Below are 19,535 nucleotides of genomic sequence, written 5' to 3' on the forward strand. Positions count from 1 at the left end.
GAGGCCGTTTCCTTCATCCATCGCTTGCTCCTTGGGAGCGGAGCTGCTTTCGGCAGCGCTGAGGTCTCCCCTCGGCCCCCTTTCCCCCGGGCTGACCCCCCCAGCTCCCCCAGAGCCTTCTCCAACCACGCTGCCCTTCCCAGCCACGACGCAGGCGACGGGGACCAGCGACTGCACCCCACCACCACGAGCCCCGGATGGGGCTGCCCCACCAACGGGCGCTGCCAGCCCGGCACCCACGCGCAGAAGCTTCCCACGCAGCCCCGGGGAGACGCGAGGCGATGGCGGCCGGCTCGCCGGCTCCCGTGGCCGACGTCGCTCCCCTGTCGCAGAGGGAAGCCAGATTGTTTTGACAGACTCGTCTACGCTGGCAGTCGTCAGCCCGCTCGCTATCTTCCAGAGGTTTGCAAAAGGGGTTGATTATTTTGTTCCAGAGTTTTTCCAGGAATTGAAGTTAAGTCGAGAGCTGTTTTTTTGGACAAGTTGTGCTACTGGACAGGGACAGATGAAGAAAAACCTAAAAACTCAGGGAGGTCAGGCTGTGAGAGAACCGTGAGCGAGAGGAAGGAGGGAGCGGACTCGGGTCTGCCAGCCCAGGACCTACGGCACCTGCACTGCACCCAGCCCGGAGGTGTCGGAGCAGCGACGGAGCATCCCTGCCCGGAGCCGGGCACACAGCAGCCTGTGCCAGGCAGAGCTGGCACGGACCCCAGGGACACAGGTACAACCAGGGCAAGGGCAGGGTCCTGCACCCAGGGAGGAACAACCCCAGGCACCAGGACAGGCTGGGGCTGAGCTGCTGGAGAGCAGCTCTGCGGAGAGGGACTGGGAGTGCTGGGGGACGACAGGGTGACCATGAGCCAGCAGCGTGCCCTGGGTGCCAAGAAGGCCAAGGGGATCCCGGGGTGCATGAGGAGGAGTGTGGGCAGCAGGGCGAGGGAGGTTCTCCTGCCCCTCTGCTCTGCCCTGGGGAGGCCTCGTCTGCAGTGCTGGGTCCAGTTCTGGGCTCCCCAGTTCAAGAAAGATGAGGAGCTACTGGAGAGAGCCCAGCACAGGGCTACGAGGATGAGGAGGGGAGTGGAGCACCTCTCCTGCGAGGAGAGGCTGAGGGAGCTGGGCTTGTTCAGCCTGGAGAAGAGAAGGCTGAGAGGGGACCTTCGAAATGCCTCTAAATATCTGCAGGGTGGGGGTCAGGAGGACGGGGCCAGACTCTTCCCAGTGGTGCCCAGCGCCAGGACAAGGGGCAACGGGCACAAACTGGAGCAGAGGAAGCTCCAGCTGAACCCGAGGAAGAACTTCTTCCCTCTGAGGGTGACAGAGCCCTGGTCCAGGCTGCCCAGGGAGGCTGTGGAGTCTCCTTCTCTGGAGATATTCCAGCCCCGCCTGGACGTGGTGCTGTGCCCCCTGCTCTGGGTGACCCTGCTTGGGCAGGGGGTTGGGCTGGGTGACCCCCAGAGGTCCCTGCCAACCCTGCCATGCTGGGATTCTGTGACACTTGGGAGCAAAGGGATGCCGTGCGGAGGGACCCGGACAGATTGAGCGGTGGGCCCAGGACAGCCTCGTGAAGTTCAGCGAGGCCACGCGCAAGGTCCTGCACGTGGGTCGGGGCAATCCCAAGCACAAAGACAGGCTCGGGGTGAAGGGATGGAGAGCAGCCCTGAGGAGAAGGACTTGGGGGTGCTGGGGCATGAGAAGCTCAACATGACCCAACCCAGGCTGCATCCCCAGCAGCGTGGGCACAGGGTGAGGGGGGGGATTCTGCCCCTCTGCCCCGCTCTGCTGAGACCCCCCCGGGAGTCCTGCGTCCAGCTCTGGAGCCCTCAGCACAGGGCAGAGCTGGAGCTGTGGGAGCGGGGCCAGAGGAGACCCCAGCAATGACCCGAGGGCTGGAACCCCTCTGCTGGGAGGAGAGGCTGGGAGAGCTGGGGCTGCTCAGCCTGGGGAGGAGAAGGCCGCGGGGAGACCTTAGAGAGGTCTTCCAGAACTTCATGGGGGTCTATGAGAGAGCTGGAGAGGGGCTGGGACAAGGGCAGGGGGTGATGGGACAAGGGGTGAGGGCTTTGGACTGACAGAGGGGAGATTCAGATCGGATCTCAGGAAGGAATTCTTCACTCGGAGGGTGGGGAGGCCCTGGCCCAGGTTGCCCAGAGAGGTGGGAGATGCCCCATCCCCGGGAACATCCCAGGCCAGGCTGGACGGGGCTCGGAGCACCCTGATCCAGCTGGAGATGTCCCTGCGTGTGGCAGGGGGTTGGAACTGGGTGGTCTGTAAGGTCCCTCCCAACCCAAACCATCCTGGGATTCCATCACATGGCAAAGTGGCCAAGCTAGGAGCTTCCCTGAGCTCTCCCTGGACCACCCATTACCAGGACTACCACAGCACCCAGGGACCACGGGTGACAAACACCTGGCCCCACAGAGAGCTGGAGAAGCGGCCAGGCACCAGGGAAGCACCAGCACCCTTCCAGGAGGTGCAGGTTTTGCGCAGGGAAGCCTCAACCCCGGGGCGACCCTTCCTCCTCACCTGCAAGCCGGGCTCGGATCGCTCTGCCTGCGGCGCGCGGGGCTCCTGCCTCTTCCTCGGGAGACGCTTTGGAATTTCTAAACTGACCTGCCCGGCTTTGAACGAGGATTTTCATCTGCCAGGCATCCACGACGTTCCCTTCGCCGCGACTTAAAAGCAACGCCGCACGCGGGCCTGCTGGAGCTGCAAATCCCCGGGACTGTCCCGCGGCGAGCGGGACGGCTTCCACCTCCCGGCCCCGGCGTCCCCACCGTGGGCTTCCCGGCCGGAGCACCAACCCCACCGAGCACAACCAGCCCCATTTTTTGAATCCACATTTTTTGACTGGCTGGATAGACGAAGGGAGAGCCGTGGATGTTGTCTACCTGGACTTCAGCAAGGCTTTCGACACAGTCTCCCATGATGTCCTCCTAGGGAAGCTCAGGAGGTGTGGGCTGGAGGAGTGGTCACAGAATCACAGAATCACAGAATCACAGAATAGTAGGGGTTGGAAGGGACCTCTGTGGGTCATCTAGTCCAACCCTCCTGCCCAAGCAGGGTCACCCAGAGCAGGGGGCACAGCACCGCGTCCAGGCGGGTCTTGAATATCTCCAGAGAAGGAGACTCCACAACCTCCCTGGGCAGCCTGTTCCAGGGCTCCGTCACCCTCAGAGGGAAGAATTTCCTCCTCATGTTCAGACGGAACTTCCTGTGCCTCAGTTTGTGCCCATTGTCCCTTGTCCTGTCACTGGGCACCACTGAAAAGAGCTTGGCCCCATCCTCCTGACCCCCACCCTTCAGATATTTGTAGGCATTTATAAGGTCCCCTCGCAGCCTTCTCTTCTCCAGGCTGAACAAGCCCAGCTCCCTCAGCCTCTCCTCGCAGGAGAGATGCTCCAGTCCCCTCCTCATCCTCGTAGCCCTGCGCTGGACTCTCTCCAGTAGCTCTTCATCTTTCTTGAACTGGTCGGTGAGGTGGATTGAGAACTGGCTGAATGGCAGAACTCAGAGGGTTGGCATCAGTGGTGCTGGGTCTAGTTGGAGGCTGGGAACGAGTGGTGTCCCTCAGGGGTCAGTACTGGGCCCAGTCTTGTTTAACTTCTTCATCAACGACCTGGATGAAGAGTTAGAATGTACCCTCAGCCAGTTTGCTGCTGGCACAGAACTGGGAGGTGTGGTAGATACACCAGCAGGCTGTGCTGCCATTCAGCGTGACCTGGGCAGGCTGGAAAGCTGGGCAGAGAGGAACCTGATGAGGTTCAACAAAGGCAAATGCAGGGTCCTGCACCTGGGGAGGAACAACCCCAGGCACCAGTACAGGCTTGGGGTGGACCTGCTGGAGAGCAGCTCTGCGGAGAGGGACCTGGGTGTCCTGGGGGACAACAGGGTGACCATGAGCCAGCAGTGTGCCCTGGGTGCCAAGAAGGCCGATGGGATCCTGGGGTGCATCAAGAAGAGTGTGGGCAGCAGGGCGAGGGAGGTTCTCCTTCCCCTCTGCTCTGCCCTGGGGAGGCCCCATCTGGAGTCCTGTGTCCAGTTCTGGGCTTCCCAGTTCAAGAAAGATGAGGAGCTACTGGAGAGAGTCCAGCGCAGGGCTACGAGGATGAGGAGGGGACTGGAGCATCTCTCCTGCGAGGAGAGGCTGAGGGAGCTGGGCTTGTTCGGCCTGGAGAAGAGAAGGCTGAGAGGGGACCTTATAAATGCTTACAAATATCTGCAGGGTGGGGGTCAGGAGGACGGGGCCAGACTCTTCCCAGTGGTGCCCAGCGACAGGACAAGGGGCACCGGGCACAAACTGGAGCAGAGGAAGCTCCAGCTGAAGCCGAGGAAGAACTTCTTCCCTCTGAGGGTGACGGAGCCCTGGACCAGGCTGCCCAGGGAGGTTGTGGAGTCTCCTTCTCTGGAGATATTCCAGCCCCGGCTGGACAAGGTCCTGTGCAGCCTGCTCTGGGTGACCCTGCTTTGGCAGGGGGGTTGGACTAGATGACCCACAGAGGTCCCTTCCAACCCCTACTATTCTGTGATTCTGTGATTCTGTGATTTTCAACCCAGTTCCTGCTACCCGTGGTCTCTTTGGCAGCGTCACCGGGGCAGCGAGGTCGATCAGCGCTGGGGTTTCAGGTTTGTGTCGGGGTTTTTTGGCCGGCACTCCATTACCAGCTATTTTGTCAAGTTTGTTTATGGCGTGGGAGCTCAACAGGCTTTTTAAAATTTCTTTTAATATGGTAAAGGCCTTCTGAGAGCACAACTCTCTGAAGGCAAAATCCAACTAATTGTTTCCACGTCCTGCTCGCCCCCAGGTTGCCCGTCCGCGCTCGACGATTCACGCCTCGGGAAAATAACGGCGCTCGTGCTGTTTTTCGCTTGACTCACGCACCTCTTCCCAACAGCCCTGACTGTCTGGACGCTTCTCCTTCCTCGCCAGCTCCAAAGTATCTCCTTTCTGGCCTGGGATCTAAGCTTCCAGATACACCCAGCTGACGTGTGCTCCGAGGAATCCTAGCAGGCACAGGCCACTCCGCAGTCCCGGGGGAGCCGGCCGTCAGCCCCAAGCTGGCAGGGGAAGAGCAGTTTGCAAAGAGCCTTCCGTATCCACACATGGACACCAACACCCCCATTTCTGAGCATGGGCTGAGGAGCCCACAGCCACCCCAGCCAAGCCAGGAACCTTCCCAAACAGCTCCCTGTCCCCACCGACGTAGCTGTAGCCGTAAAAGTCAAACGAAACGCGGGGTGAGATGAATGCTGAGTCCTCTCCTCCCCGGCGCTGCCCGGAGCGGTGCCGACAGACACCACACGCTCACCAGCACCATGGGCCAGCTGAGCAGGAGATCCCAGCACCCCAGAATCCCAGCATGGCAGGGTTGGAAGGGACCTCTGGGGATCCTACAGGACCCCATCTCCGCCACGCCGAGCTCGGGGCTGGCCTCGGCCTCCGGGGACGTGCGCATCTCCAGGCCTGAGTCGCTGGCCGCTGTTCCAATGTCCCACCTCATCAGGCTCCGCTCCGGGTACTGGAGAACGTGCGGAGGAAGCAGGAGGCTGCTTGGCCGGTTCAGGGGACCGGGGTGGGTTGGTCTGTTAGGGCAGGGCAAACGCTCCAGCCCAAAGATTCTTTTCCTCAAGCCGTAACGCGCCGAGCAGATCCTTGCTGCCCGTTTGAACGCACGGTGCTGATATTTGCTAAGAGAGCATCTCCAGCGGGGAGGGCTGTGAAAATCTGTTCTCCGCTCCTGGCGACAGTGTCCGGTGCTTCTCGCCCCGGTGCCCGCGTTTGACCCTGCATCTCAGGGTGACCAGGAGCCAGCAGCGTGCCCTGGGTGCCCAGAAGGCCGATGGGATCCTGGGGTGCATGAGGAGGAGTGTGGGCAGCAGGGCGAGGGAGGTTCTCCTGCCCCTCTGCTCTGCCCTGCGGAGGCCCCATCTGCAGTGCTGGGTCCAGTGCTGGGCTCCCCAGTTCAAGAGAGATGAGGAGCTACTGGAGAGAGTCCAGTTCTGGGCTCCCCAGTTCAAGAAAGAGGAGGAGCTACTGGAGAGAGACCAGTGCTGGGCTCCCCAGTTCAAGAAAGATGAGGAGCTACTGGAGAGAGTCCAGAGGAGGGCTATGAGGATGAGGAGGGGACTGGAGCATCTCTCCTGCGAGGAGAGGCTGAGGGAGCTGGGCTTGTTCAGCCTGGAGAAGAGAAGACTGCGAGGGGACCTTCGAAATGCCTCTAAATATCTGCAGGTGGGGGTCAGGAGGACGGGGCCAGACTCTTCCCAGTGGCGCCCAGCGACAGGACAAGGGGCAACGGGCACAAACTGGAGCAGAGGAAGCTCCAGCTGAACCCGAGGAAGAACTTCTTCCCTCTGAGGGTGCCGGAGCCCTGGCCCAGGCTGCCCAGGGAGGCTGTGGAGTCTCCTTCTCTGGAGATATTCCAGACCCACCTGGACAAGGTCCTGTGCAGCCTGCTCTGGGTGACCCTGCTTGGGCAGGGGGTTGTACTGGGGGATCCCCAGGGGTCCCTGCCAACCCTGCCATGCTGGGATTCGGTGAAACACTCAGCCTTGCCCATCCTGGCTTTGTGTGCCGGTTCCCACCCCACTGCCAGCTCGAGGGAGCTGCGGGTGCCAGGCAGGGAGCCCGCGCTCCGACGGAGCGTCCGGCAGCCCCGTGCAGGGGACCGTGATGCCGCACCCCGGGAGGGGAAGCGGGACGCAGGCAGCCCCGCCGAAAGGCAGCTTCAACCCTACCCGGTGGGCGCTGCCGCCCGCGGCGAGCTCACACGGTGCCGGCAGCCTCGGCGCGATGCTCTGCGCCGCGGACGCAGCCGTCTGATTCACTGGGGGGGTCCCGGACCGGGGCGAAGCGAGGGGCGGGGGCGATGAGGTCCCCCCGCTGCTCCCAGGTCGCCCCGATGGCAGGAGCTGGCGGGGAGAGACGTCAGCTGGCTTTGGAAAGGCCGGGCCGTAAGCTGAGCCGCAGCAGAGCCCGCGGACCCAGCACGCAGAGGGGGAAAGTAAACGGAAAAAAAAAAAAAAACCAAAAAAAAGAGAAAAAGAAAAAGAAAGAAAGAAAAGTTTCCACTCATCAGCCGAAAGTTGTTGTGGGTTTCTCGCTCTCTCTGGGTCAGGGACCTGATCGTTTCAGTGTATTCGGTGATGTCATTCCTTCCAGAAGGAAAAAGCCTTTCCTGCCCCAACTGAGCTGCTTCACAAACGCTTCAAATATCAGGTCTGGGGCAGCCAAAAGACAGAGTCATTTAGCTTTTCTGGTGTTTTTTTTTTTCACGACCATATCGGCCCCCGTGAATGAGTGGCTTTCCCCTCTGCCCTCCACCGGCCTCGCCGGGACCTCGAGGTCTCCCCGACCTGGAGAGCAGCCCCGGCCAGGCCGGCCCGCCAGGACGGTCCCACGCCAAGGGACTGCGGGACCCAGCCCGCTGTCCACCCACGAGCGCCAGCGCCGACCCGTCGCCGACGGCAGCGTGGGGAAGGGGTCTGCCTCCGTGCCGCGGCTCCAGCCCCGGTTCCCCCGGCCTCCCATCACACGGGAACTTTCCGTCCTGGCTGCTAACGCCAGAAAGCCGAGCGAGTGCCCGAGCCGCTCGCAGCTGGCGATGCTTCCGCTCCCGGGCGAGCCGTGCGGCGGGGGTGCCGAGGACAGGCACCGAGCACCGGAACGTCGGCAACGGGGTCGGTCCCAAAACCTGCCCTCTCCGCACTGCCCTAGGGAGGCCCCATCTGAAGTAGTGCATCCAGTTCTGGGCTCCCCAGTTCAAGAAAGAGGAGGAGCTACTGGAGAGAGTCCAGTTCTGGGCTCCCCAGTTCAAGAAAGGTGAGGAGCTACTGGGGAGAGTCCAGTTCTGGGCTCCCCAGTTCAAGAAAGGTGAGGAGCTACTGGAGAAGGTCCAGTTCTGGGCTCCCCAGTTCAAGAAAGGTGAGGAGCTACTGGAGAGCGTCCAGTTCTGGGCTCCCCAGTTCAAGAAAGGTGAGGAGCTACTGGGGAGAGTCCAGTTCTGGGCTCCCCAGTTCAAGAAAGATGAGGAGCTACTGGGGAGAGTCCAGTTCTGGGCTCCCCAGTTCCAGAAAGGTGAGGAGCTACTGGAGAGAGTCCAGCGCAGGGCTACGAGGATGAGGAGGGGACTGGAGCATCTCTCCTGCGAGGAGAGGCTGAGGGAGCTGGGCTTGTTCAGCCTGGAGAAGAGAAGGCTGCGAGGGGACCTTCGAAATGCCTTGAAATATCTGCAGGGTGGGGGTCAGCAGGACGGGGCCAGACTCTTTGCAGTGGTGCCCAGCGACAGGACAAGGGGCAACGGGCACAAACTGGAGCAGAGGAAGCTCCAGCTGAACCCGAGGAAGAACTTCTTCCCTCTGAGGGTGACGGAGCCCTGGCCCAGGCTGCCCAGGGAGGCTGTGGAGTCTCCTTCTCTGGAGATATTCCAGCCCCGGCTGGACGCGGTGCTGTGCAGCCTGCTCTGGGTGACCCTGCTTGGGCAGGGGGTTGGGCTGGGGGACCCCCAGAGGTCCCTGCCAACCCCACCATGCTGGGATTCTGTGAAAGACGGCGGGCAGGGGCACGCAGCGAGGCTCAGGCCTCCTGTCTCCATCCAGCTGGCACTTCAAAGCAGACAGCGCAGCAGCCGCGCTCTCCACACCAGCCCGAGCGACGCCTTTCATCGGGAAATCCATCAGAACTCCCAACGCCCCGGCCGGCGGGGAAGACCACCTTCGGTGGTGGCACTTGACCAAAGACCGGTGGGGTCTGGCTGGGGAGCAGATCGCTGCCACCAGCACTGCAGAGAGCTCCCTCCTCCTCCTCCTCGCTCCCGGACACCCCGTCCTTGGCCTTTTGCCGTTTCCACCCCATCACCCGAGCCGGCACGGGAGGCTCCCACCGCCCCGAGATGAGGAGCCTCACCGGGGCGCAGGGTTTAGGGACCACGCTTTGATCCACGAGGTCCCGAGAGCATCGATTTTATTTGAAAGCGCTCCAGCCGCTCTTGTTATTCCCATCAGCAGCTGCAAAGCTCAACGTTCTCAAAGCCTTTGGCACCGCCGGCATCTCACGGCCGCGGAACCCGCGGAAGATAATCCATCCGCACGGCCTGCGCGTCCTGCTCCTGCCATCGCGGCTTTAAATCCAACTCCTTTTCATCTTGTCAAATCTTCCCCCCCGCGCTACCTTCCACATCCCGTCCCCGTGCCCTCCCAGGCTCCGCTTCGCCTCCAAACTACACAGATCTTCTCTTTTCACGTCTCTTCATCTGCAGATTCCCCCCAGGGCGCCAATTATCCCTGCTATCCATCTCTGGAGCTCCTTTTTTCTCTCCCTACCTCTTCTCAAAACGGAATAATGGAAATGGGGCATGGCACTGCAGCTGGAGGACCTCGCTGACGGGCTGTAACGAAGCTTTCAGTGCTTTCCTCCTCGCCTCCCACTTCCAGCTTCTCCCCGGCGCCGAGCGCAGCAGCAGACGCTTTCACCGGGTGCTTTCCAAGGACTTTTGTTTCCCTGAGCGACTGATTCCTTGCAGCCCAGGAATCACAGAATCCCAGAATGGTCGGGGCTGGAAGGGACCTCCATGGGTCCCCCAGCCCAACCCCCTGCCCAAGCAGGGTCACCCAGAGCAGGGGGCACAGCACCGTGTCCAGGCGGGGCTGGAATATCTCCAGAGAAGGAGACTCCACAGCCCCTCTGGGCAGCCTGGGCCAGGGCTCCGTCACCCTCAGAGGGAAGAAGTTCTTCCTCGGGTTCAGCTGGAGCTTCCTCTGCTCCAGTTTGTGCCCATTGCCCCTTGTCCTGTCGCTGGGCACCACTGGAAAGAGTCTGGCCCCGTCCTCCTGACCCCCACCCTGCAGATATTTAGAGGCATTTCGAAGGTCCCCTCGCAGCCTTCTCTTCTCCAGGCTGAACAAGCCCAGCTCCCTCAGCCTCTCCTCGCAGGAGAGATGCTCCAGTCCCCTCCTCATCCTCATAGCCCTGAACTGGTCTCTCCCCAGTAGCTCCTCATCTTTCTTGAACTGGGGAGCCCAGAACTGGACTCTCTCCAGTAGCTCCTCACCTTTCTTGAACTGGGGAGCTCAGAACTGGACTCTCTCCAGTAGCTCCTCATCTTTCTTGAACTGGGGAGCCCAGAACTGGACTCTCTCCAGTAGGTCCTCACCTTTCTTGAACTGGGGAGCCCAGAACTGGACTCTCTCCAGTAGCTCCTCACCTTTCTTGAACTGGGGAGCCCAGAACCGGCCTCTCTCCAGTAGCTCCTCACCTTTCTTGAACTGGGGAGCCCAGAACTGGATCCTCTCCAGTAGCTCCTCACCTTTCTTGAACTGGGGAGCCCAGAACCGGCCTCTCTCCAGTAGCTCCTCACCTTTCTTGAACTGGGGAGCCCAGAACTGGTCTCTCCCCAGTAGCTCCTCATCTTTCTTGAACTGGGGAGCCCAGAACTGGACTCTCTCCAGTAGCTCCTCATCTTTCTTGAACTGGGGAGCCCAAAACACTTGCCCACGGAGCAGCCGTCGCGATTTGGGAATGGCTCTCGCGCGCTTCCCCTCATGCTCTGCCCTGGGGTACCCCCGAGCTCTTGCAGAGCAGGGGGGGCAGCGAGCGGAGCCCCGACTTCCCTGCCGCGTCACCGCAGAGAGCCCGAGCCCACCGAGCTGGTGGCCAAGCACCCACTGGCTCGCTCCTCTCCGGGCTCCGGCGTGCTCAGCTCCGTGCCGGCGGTGCTGCCACCCACCCCGCACCCCGGGCTCCTCGCAGCCCTTCCTTTGCACCCTCGTGGCCATCAGCCGCGGCCGAGCACGCGTGGTTTGCGAAACCTGGAGCATCTGCCGGAGGCCGGCAGGTCGGGAAGCGCCGGCACAGCCGCGCACACACACGCACGGAGCGATGAGTTGAAGGAGCTGTCTGCCAGCAGCACATTCTGCAGGATATATATATTTTTTTTTTTTCCTCCCCCCTCTCTTGGCTAATCAGCTACTGAAAGAAGAGCTCCCTCCGCCCGGCCAGCCGCTGAGCCCCCCCGCCCGGGTCAGCTGCGCTGCGGAGGAGGGAAGTGGGCTTGGAACAGCCGCCGGCTCACCGAGGAGCACTCAACGCGCCTTCATTCATTATCCCCTGACATATGGAATAGTCATTGCGGGAGGAAACAGAACCAAACAAAAGCCCCAAACTGCTTCCTCCCAGCGAGGCCCTGACAGCCTCGGCAGCTCACGGCCATTCATCTCCGCGCGGCCGAGAGGAAGGGACGCACGGGCCCGCGCGCTGAGCGCCGACGGCGTCGCTGGGGGGGCCTGGCGTGGGGGACCAGCTCCTCGGCAGCGCCGGCACGACGGCGACGCTGGAACGGGCTCTGCGTGCGACACGGGCTCCCCTGCCCGCCCCGGCCAGGAAACCGATTTATTTTGTTGTGTCTCTTCTCAAAGCACACGGCAGAGAGCGGCCCGGGCGCCCGGCCAGGCCGAGCGCCGGCAGCTGCCAAGCGAGCAGGAGCACAGCTAGAAGAAATTCAGCCTGTGCTAAACACAGGGGCATAGCAGGTCTGAGCTATTATTCTTTATTAAAGAGCTCCGAAGCCCACGCGCAGGCGGAGGGGAGAGAGCGCAAGCTCGGAGCCAGCGGCCGGCGGGTGAGTGACAGCCGGCAGCGCGGCGCTGAGCCCCGGGACGCCGGCGGCACCGCGGGTTTTCCCGAACCGCCGCTGGTTTCGGGAGCGATCCTGCGGGAGCGGAGGCACAGGGCAGGCGGTGTGGTCAGCTGGAGGTGCCTGGGTAGAGGTTGGCAGATGAAGCTGGGCGCAGGGGAATCGGGGAGCACCCACAGAATCCCAGAACATCAAGGGTTGGCAGGGACCTCTGGGGGTCCCCCAGCCCAACCCCCTGCCCAAGCAGGGTCACCCAGAGCAGGGGGCACAGCACCGCGGCCAGGCGGGGCTGGAATATCTCCAGAGAAGGAGACTCCACAGCCCCTCTGGGCAGCCTGGGCCAGGGCTCCGGCACCCTCAGAGGGAAGAAGTTCTTCCTCGGGTTCAGCTGGAGCTTCCTCTGCTCCAGTTTGTGCCCGTTGCCCCTTGTCCTGGCGCTGGGCACCACTGGGAAGAGCCTGGCCCCGTCCTCCTGACCCCCACCCTGCAGATATTTAGAGGCATTTCGAAGGTCCCCTCACTGCCCGCCCGCAGGAGCACCCACAGCCAGCCCAGGCTACATCCCACCTCCTCGCCCACAAGAACAACGCGCATCTGGCAGCTCCCAGCACGGGCTGTCACAGAGTCACAGAATGGTCGGGGTTGGAAGGGACCTCTGGGGGTCACCCAGTCCAACCCCCTGCCCAAGCAGGGTCACCCACAGCAGGCTGCACAGCACCACATCCAGGCAGGTCTGGAATATCTCCAGAGAAGGAGACTCCCCAGCCCCTCTGGGCAGCCTGGGCCAGGGCTCCGTCACCCTCAGAGTGCAGAGGCCCAGCTGGGGTCTGTGCTGAGCAGCACCCACCTGCATGACCGGTGGCAGAGCGGCAGGGGAAGGAGCCAGAGGGCTCGGGGACGCTCTCCCACAGCAGCACCCGACCGCTGGAGCTCGCTGCTGCCGGACGTCACGGTGTGAACGAGCGCAAGGGGGCCGTTGCCCATCAATCACACTCAGAACTGCTGTCAATCACAGAATCCCAGAACCATTAAGGCTGGAAAAGACCTCCATGATCATCCCTCTAAGATCATCAAGTCCAACCATCACCTCACCATCACCACGCCTGCTAAACCCTGTCCCCAAGTCCCACATCTACTCGTTTTTTGAACCCCTCCAGGGATGGGGACTCCACCATTTCCCTGCCTGTTCCAACGCCTGAGCGCTCTTAACGATAACGACCTGGTCGGAGATAATTATCACGGAGACAGACACAGTCAGGGACCACCAGGTTGATCCCTACCCAGAGGTTGCCAAACTCCTGGCAGCGACCGGAGCCCGGGGACGCTGCGCTCCCGCGGCTCTGCGCCGTGCCCTGGCAGGGTCCCCCCGCCCCGACGAAGGCTGGGACCCCCCCTCCGGCAGGAAAGGGGGTGCTGGGCCCACACCATCTTCCCGGGCTCTCCCTGCTCTGCTCTCCAGACACCAATTAACTGGGTGGCTAACGGCCCGTGGACCGGCCACCTCCCGACCGGTGACGAGCGAGTGGGTAACGAAGCGACACCCGGCACCGGAACCACTGCCACGGTTCCCACCCCGGCCAGGCTCGCGGCGAAGCTGGGCTGGGCTGGGCTCGCTCCCAGCCAGCACCCAGAGGGACAGGAGCACCCATCTCCGGAGCCCTCCTAACGAGCTACGCACTAAAGCATCGCATTTCACGTAGATTTTAATTAGGACGAGGCTACACAGTAATTGGGGACGAGGCTACGACGCAAGCCAGGTCTCAACAAAAAAAAGGGACTGTTAATTGAAAAAAAAATTCAAATACAGGTGCTGTTTGCAGGAAGAAAGTGTTTTCCCGGCCCCACTCGTGTCCAAGCCGCCCGTGCCCGGTTGGGGGACGCTGCTGTCCCCTCCTGGCACCCCCCGACTGCTGCTCCTCGAGGAGCCGAGCACAAAGCGCCCAGCGTGCGCATCCCGGCCGCGGGAAGCAGAAGCATCGGGGCTGGCGTGGCAGAGAGATAACTACAATTACAGAGGGAGGGCAGGGGGGGGCTGGGAGCGGGGAACGAGGAACAAAGCCACTGGAAGCTGCTCTGATGTCAACAGGTTCTGAATCAGCGCTCCCCCCACCGGGGCCCTGAAGCAGGACCAGCTGGGGAGGGAGAGACCTTGAATTCCTGCATGAAAGGGTCGAGGATTTGGTTTTTTTTCCTCTTCCCTGGGTTATGCTGGAGACATTACACAAGTGTATGTTTTCTATAGTCATATATTTCCCCTCTCTCTAAATCTCTATTCCAGACCCGGGGGCAGCTCCAGCGCTAGCCCAGGTGGGCCTCCAACGTCCAACCTCCCGGGCCCTCGCCCCAGCAGCAAGGCCGGGGGGCACCCAGCCCTCCCCGCTCCGCGCCGGCGGGACGCAAACGGGAGCAGCCGCGTCCCTCCAAGCACCGGGAACCGCACGCCTGGACCCCGGGAGCTGTCAGAGATGCCAGCGAGCTCTCCCGACGGGGGAGCTTCTCCTTCCCCTCTACACTGCCCTGGTGAGGCCTCATCTGGAGTACTGTGTCCAGTTCTGGGCTCCCCAGTTCAAGAAGGATGAAGAGCTACTGGAGAGAGTCCAGCGCAGGGCTACGAGGATGGTGAGGGGACTGGAGCATCTCTCCTACGAGGAGAGGTTGAGGGAACTGGGCTTGTTCAGCCTGGAGAAGAGAAGGCTGTGAGGGGACCTTATAAATGCCTACAAATATCTGAAGGGTGGGTGTCAGGAGGATGGGGCCAAGCTCTTTTCAGTGGTGCCCAGTGACAGGACAAGGGGCAATGGGCACAAACTGAGGCACAGGAAGTTCCGTCTGAACATGAGGAGGAACTTCTTCCCTCTGAGGGTGACGGAGCACTGGAACAGGCTGCCCAGGGAGGTTGTGGAGTCTCCTTCTCTGGAGATATTCAAGACCCGCCTGGACAAGGTCCTGTGCAGCCTGCTGTAGGTGACCCTGCTTCGGCGGGGGGGTTGGACTAGATGACCCACAGAGGTCCCTTCCAACCCCTACTATTCTGTGATTCTGTGATTCTGTGATTCTGTGGGTACAGCCGAGAGTCCCGCTCGGAAACCCCCCCGTCCCAAGCCATGGGTGCTACGCCGCCGTTACTCCGACGTCCCCCGTACCAGGCGTCCCGCGCGAGCGAGCCGGCGGAGCTCCTCGCTCAGAGCGCTCGCAGCAGGCACTGGTGGGATCTCCACCTGCCTGCTCACGCAGGATTTTCCGTGCTCTGGTCCTTCTCGGAGGAGACAGCCTGAAACCTTCCACCCAACCGGCGCCCGGGAGGCTTCTCCAAGCCTTCGGCCAAGCGGTGGATGAGGCCACCCAGCACCCTTCCAGGTGAACCCAAAAACCAGCAATGAGGGCCAGCTCCAAACGCCCCCACAGCCCTTGGCAATCCCCGTCCCGACCCCGGGGCTCTGCTGACCGACGCCAATCACGTTAATTGATTTAGCAGATGATTAAGCAAGGCAATGAAGTTTGTCTGGAACAGCCAAACCCTAGGGGCATCTCACTGCTGAGATCCTGCCGCCTTCCACACAAGCAGTTTCCACTCTCTTCCGACGGGCGAAAGCCGGAGAGGGTCCCTCCGAGAGCGGGGCAGAAGCCCCAAACAGCGAACGGAAGCCCCAGGGCCACACGTGAGGCTCGGTCACCTCTTGGAAACCCCCCCTTGACACCCCCAGCTCTGCCTGGGCAGCGACAGCGCTCGTCGTCCGACTCTTCGCACGGGCGGAAGGCTCTTCCCGCGTGGGAAGCGTTGTCCTGTCCAAGGAGGCCACGCCGTTCCTCTCGGCTGCCCCACACGCTCCGAGCGACGCACCCTCACCAAGGGCCTCCTCCACACCCCACCTGGTGCCTCTGGCCCCGCTCCTCGTCGGTGGCAAAGAGCAATCTGGGGAATTCCCTCTCGGGGACGACGTTGTTTGACCCCATCCTCTCCCTACGAGCTCATGCAGAAGCCACCACAGAGAGGGGAATCCACCACCCCTATCTCACGTCCACGCACAAAGAGCTGCAACGGGTCCTACCTCTTCATCCGAGCTGTCTTCTTCGTATTCATTCTGAGCAAGCAGACCCTCGCTTTCGTTCAGCGGTGAATCGTCCTCCAAGGTTTTGCTCTTCCTGGGACCCCCTTTGGCCTGAAAGACAGAAAAAATAAATAGCTTAGTAAGATCCCACCACGTCAACCTTTGCATTTTTGTGTTCTCTACATCAAAGACCTTGGCTGGGCTATGAAATCTGAAGCTGCCATCAACATCTGGTCCAAGCTGACCACAAAGCACTTCATGCCCGACCTGGGCAGCACTGTGCAGGTCACCGTCTCTCTCAGATCCTCTGGGACACCACGTTACAGAGGGACAGATGGATGGAAGGAAGGAAGGAAGGAAGGAAGGAAGGAAGGAAGGAAGGAAGGAAGGAAGGAAGGAAGGAAGGAAGGAAGGAAGGAAGGAAGGAAGGAAGGAAGGAAGGAAGGAAGGAAGGAAGGAAGGAGAGGGCTCATTAAGCAGCGTGCACTTACATTCCCCTGGGACTGCCAAGAGAGAAAGTCAATCACCACTCTTCTGAGGACAGCCTGCCCAAGAAGCTCTCCAGCAGCCACTTAGCTAGCGCAAGAATTGCATTCTCACTCCTTGAGCCCAAAATTATTCGCTCTCTGCAGCTTCCAGATCTCAACCACCTTACAGAATCCTAGAATCATTACGGCTGGAGAAGACCTTGAAGATCACCAAGTCCAACCGTCAACCCAGTGCCACCATGCCATGTCCTTCATCCTTCAGGACCCGCCAACCCAACACCACCATGCCATGTCCTTCATCCTTCAGGACCCGCCAACCCAACACCACCATGCCATGTCCTTCATCCTTCAGGACCCGCCAACCCAACACCACCATGCCATGTCCTTCATCCTTCAGGACCCGCCAACCCAACGCCACCATGCCATGTCCTTCATCCTTCAGGACCTGCCAACCCAACACCACCATGCCATGTCCTTCATCCTTCAGGACCCGCCAACCCAACACCACCATGCCATGTCCTTCATCCTTCAGGACCCAACAACCCAACACCACCATGCCATGTCCTGAAGGATGAAGGACATGGCATAGTGGCATTGGGTTGATGGCTGGACTTGGTGATCTTCGAGGTCTTCTCCAACTGTAATGATTCTAGGCTTCTATGGTTCTGAAGTGCATATCCATACGCTTTCAGAACCCCCTCCAGGGATGGGGACTCCACCACTGCCCTGGGCAGCCTGGTCCAACGCCCGACCACTCTCTCAGTAAAGAAATTTTTCCCAATATCCAATCTAAACCTCCCCTGATTTCAAGACTCTGTGTCCCTCTCTCCTCCTGGAGCTCGATGCCACTGAGACCATGCACAGACACAACCAGGGCAGAGGCTGAGACAACCCAACCTGCAAGGAGAGGCAGGACAGGGACAGGACTTCCCAGGAACACCGAGCATCACTCAGGGCACAACCAGCCCAGGATGAGGTGCCAGCGTGGCTCCAGGCTCAGGAGGTCAGGACTGCATCAGAAACCACACGAACTCCAACAGTGGAAACAGAACAATTTATGGTGGAAAGGACCTCTGGAGGTCCCTACTCCAACCCCCTGCTCCAGGCAGAGCTAGCTTCAAAGTTATCTCAGGATGCTTGGGGCCTCATCTGGCCAACGTCTGAGTATTCCCAAGGATGGAGATCTCGCCACCTCTCTGGTGGCGACTCATTCCTGTCCGTCACTGTGTTGTACTGGTGGGCCCCAGACCAGACCCTAAGCCCAGATGGGTCTTGGGTGCTGAAGAGAGGTGAAGGACCCCATCGCTAGCTGTGCTGGTTGTGCTCCTGCCAGCATGACCTACGACACGGCCGGTCGGTGTTGCTCTGGAGACTCCTAGGCCATCCCCAGGACCCCCAGGTCCTCCCCTCCAGAGCTGCTGTCCATCCTGCTGCACAGGGTTACTCTGTCCCAGGTGCGGGACTTCATCTGCTTCATCCTTGAACTTCACAGGGTGCCTGTCAGCCCTCTCCTCCAGCCCTTCAAGGTCTCTCTGACCGGCAGATTTGCCCTCCAGCAGATCCTCAACAGACCCCAGAGCCTGCTCTCCCAAGGATGGACCCAGCATCACCGTTCTCCCTACCCGGCAGGACAAGCGCACGGGGGTCTCTGGACGACGCTATCGCAGGGGCAGGCTTTCCCCAGCCCTGAACTTCAGCAAGGGTCCAACCTACCGATGGGCTCCACCACGCCTGCCCTCAGGACTCCAGAGCTGCTGGACAAAGCGTTTGAGATTGGGTGAAGGACACAACCATCTCGCCTGCGTAACCTGAAGTTACTGGTGAGTTTTCATAGAATGAATCCCAGAATGGGTTGGGTTGGGAGGGACTTTATAGATCATCCAGTTCCAACCACCTGCCATGGGCAGGGACCCCTTCCACCAGCCCAGGGTGCTCCGAGCCCCGTCCAGCCTGGCCTGGGATGTTCCCAGGGATGGGGCATCTCCCACCTCACCGGGCAACCTGGGCCAGGGCCTCCCCACCCTCCGAGTGAAGAATTCCTTCCTGAGATCCGATCTGAATCTCCCCTCTGTCAGTCCAAAGCCCTCACCCCTTGTCCCATCACCTCCTGCCCTTGTCCCAGCCCCTCTCCAGCTCTCTCGTAGACCCCCATGAAGTTCTGGAAGACCTCTCTAAGGTCTCCCTGCAGCCTTCTCCTCCCCAGGCTGAGCTCTCCCAGCCTCTCCTCCCAGCAGAGGGGTTCCAGCCCTCTGAAGGGGGGTAAGTTTTGACATCACGTGGCACATCTGGAGCCACTCTGAACCTCTTTGGAAAAGACCCGGGCAGAGAACGGGGCAGGAACAGACCGCAGACACAACGTCACCGCGATGAAGAAGCCCCCACCACCACGCTGTGCCCGACGCGGCCAGCCGAGCTCACCCATCACGAGTGGTCGGACCAACCCCACTCGCCAGGAGCTCGATGCAGCCGCTATCGCTTGGGTGATCCCCATTTTTTTTTTTTGCCACGCCAGAACCCGCAGCGGGCAGGACACCCCCTGCACCGAAACCGAGCTCGTCCCGCCGCGGGGCCCACGGGCCGCACGTTCTGCTCCCGTCAGAGGAGACAACCCACGGGCAGGAGTTCATTCCCTCCTCAGACACGGGTAACCAGACAGCACCGAACATCAGACTTCGCCCACTCGCTGACCTGCTGTGTGGGTGCCGAGAAAGCTACAGATCCTTCCCTGGAAAAGAGATTCTCTCTCTCCCCCCCGCGTACCACGCGGAGCCGGGGTAGGGGGAGAACGGGGACCCTGGCTAGATCGGGTTTACGGGAGGATTCAGTGAAATAATCGGAAAAACAGCCCCAGAAAACGTCCCTCGTGGGAGCAGTAAAATCCACGCAGTGTGCGATCACCTTCTGCTGCACGCAGACACCAGCGCAGCTCCCCCGAGCGCGGGGAGAGGGGTGGGAGCGAGCCTGGAAAATACTGGGCCGGCAAGAGGATGAGATTACTGCAAAAACAAAAGGCTTTATTAAAAAATTTTTAAAAAGGGAGATTGGAGATAAGTTTTTTTCCAGGCTCTTGGCGCTACGATGGCTTTGGACTTGAGTTTCCATCTTCCCCTCGCTTCCCCCCCCTTCCTCTCTCTGCTGCCACGATGAGACCGGAGCGGGATCCCGCGCCGCAGACCTGGGCTGCCGGCGGCCTCGAGAGCACGGCCCGCGGTCGCTCCGGCGCTCCCGCTCTTACCCCAGTGATGCTCAGCCTCCCAGTCCACCCAGTTTCAGAGAAAACCAGAGGCTCACGGGCTCCTCAGGTCCTGAGTTTACTCCGAGAGCTGCCACAAGGCAGGACCTTGCCCAGGATTCTCGCCGGAGATCGACCC

At 61.0% G+C, this 19,535-nt stretch overlaps 1 protein-coding gene across 1 annotated transcript in view; it reads right to left on the reverse strand.

Moving 5' to 3' along the window:
* BOP1 (BOP1 ribosomal biogenesis factor) overlaps positions 1–19,535 on the reverse strand; it is an 82,998-nt gene that overhangs the window by 49,641 nt on the left and 13,822 nt on the right. The window contains exon 3 of the mRNA XM_075415408.1: positions 15,677–15,787. Within this exon, the coding sequence (XP_075271523.1) occupies positions 15,677–15,787 (111 nt within the window). The remainder of the gene's footprint in view (positions 1–15,676; positions 15,788–19,535) is intronic.

Source organism: Opisthocomus hoazin, chromosome 3 (assembly GCF_030867145.1).
Source record: "Opisthocomus hoazin isolate bOpiHoa1 chromosome 3, bOpiHoa1.hap1, whole genome shotgun sequence".
NCBI classification, from domain to species: domain Eukaryota; kingdom Metazoa; phylum Chordata; class Aves; order Opisthocomiformes; family Opisthocomidae; genus Opisthocomus; species Opisthocomus hoazin.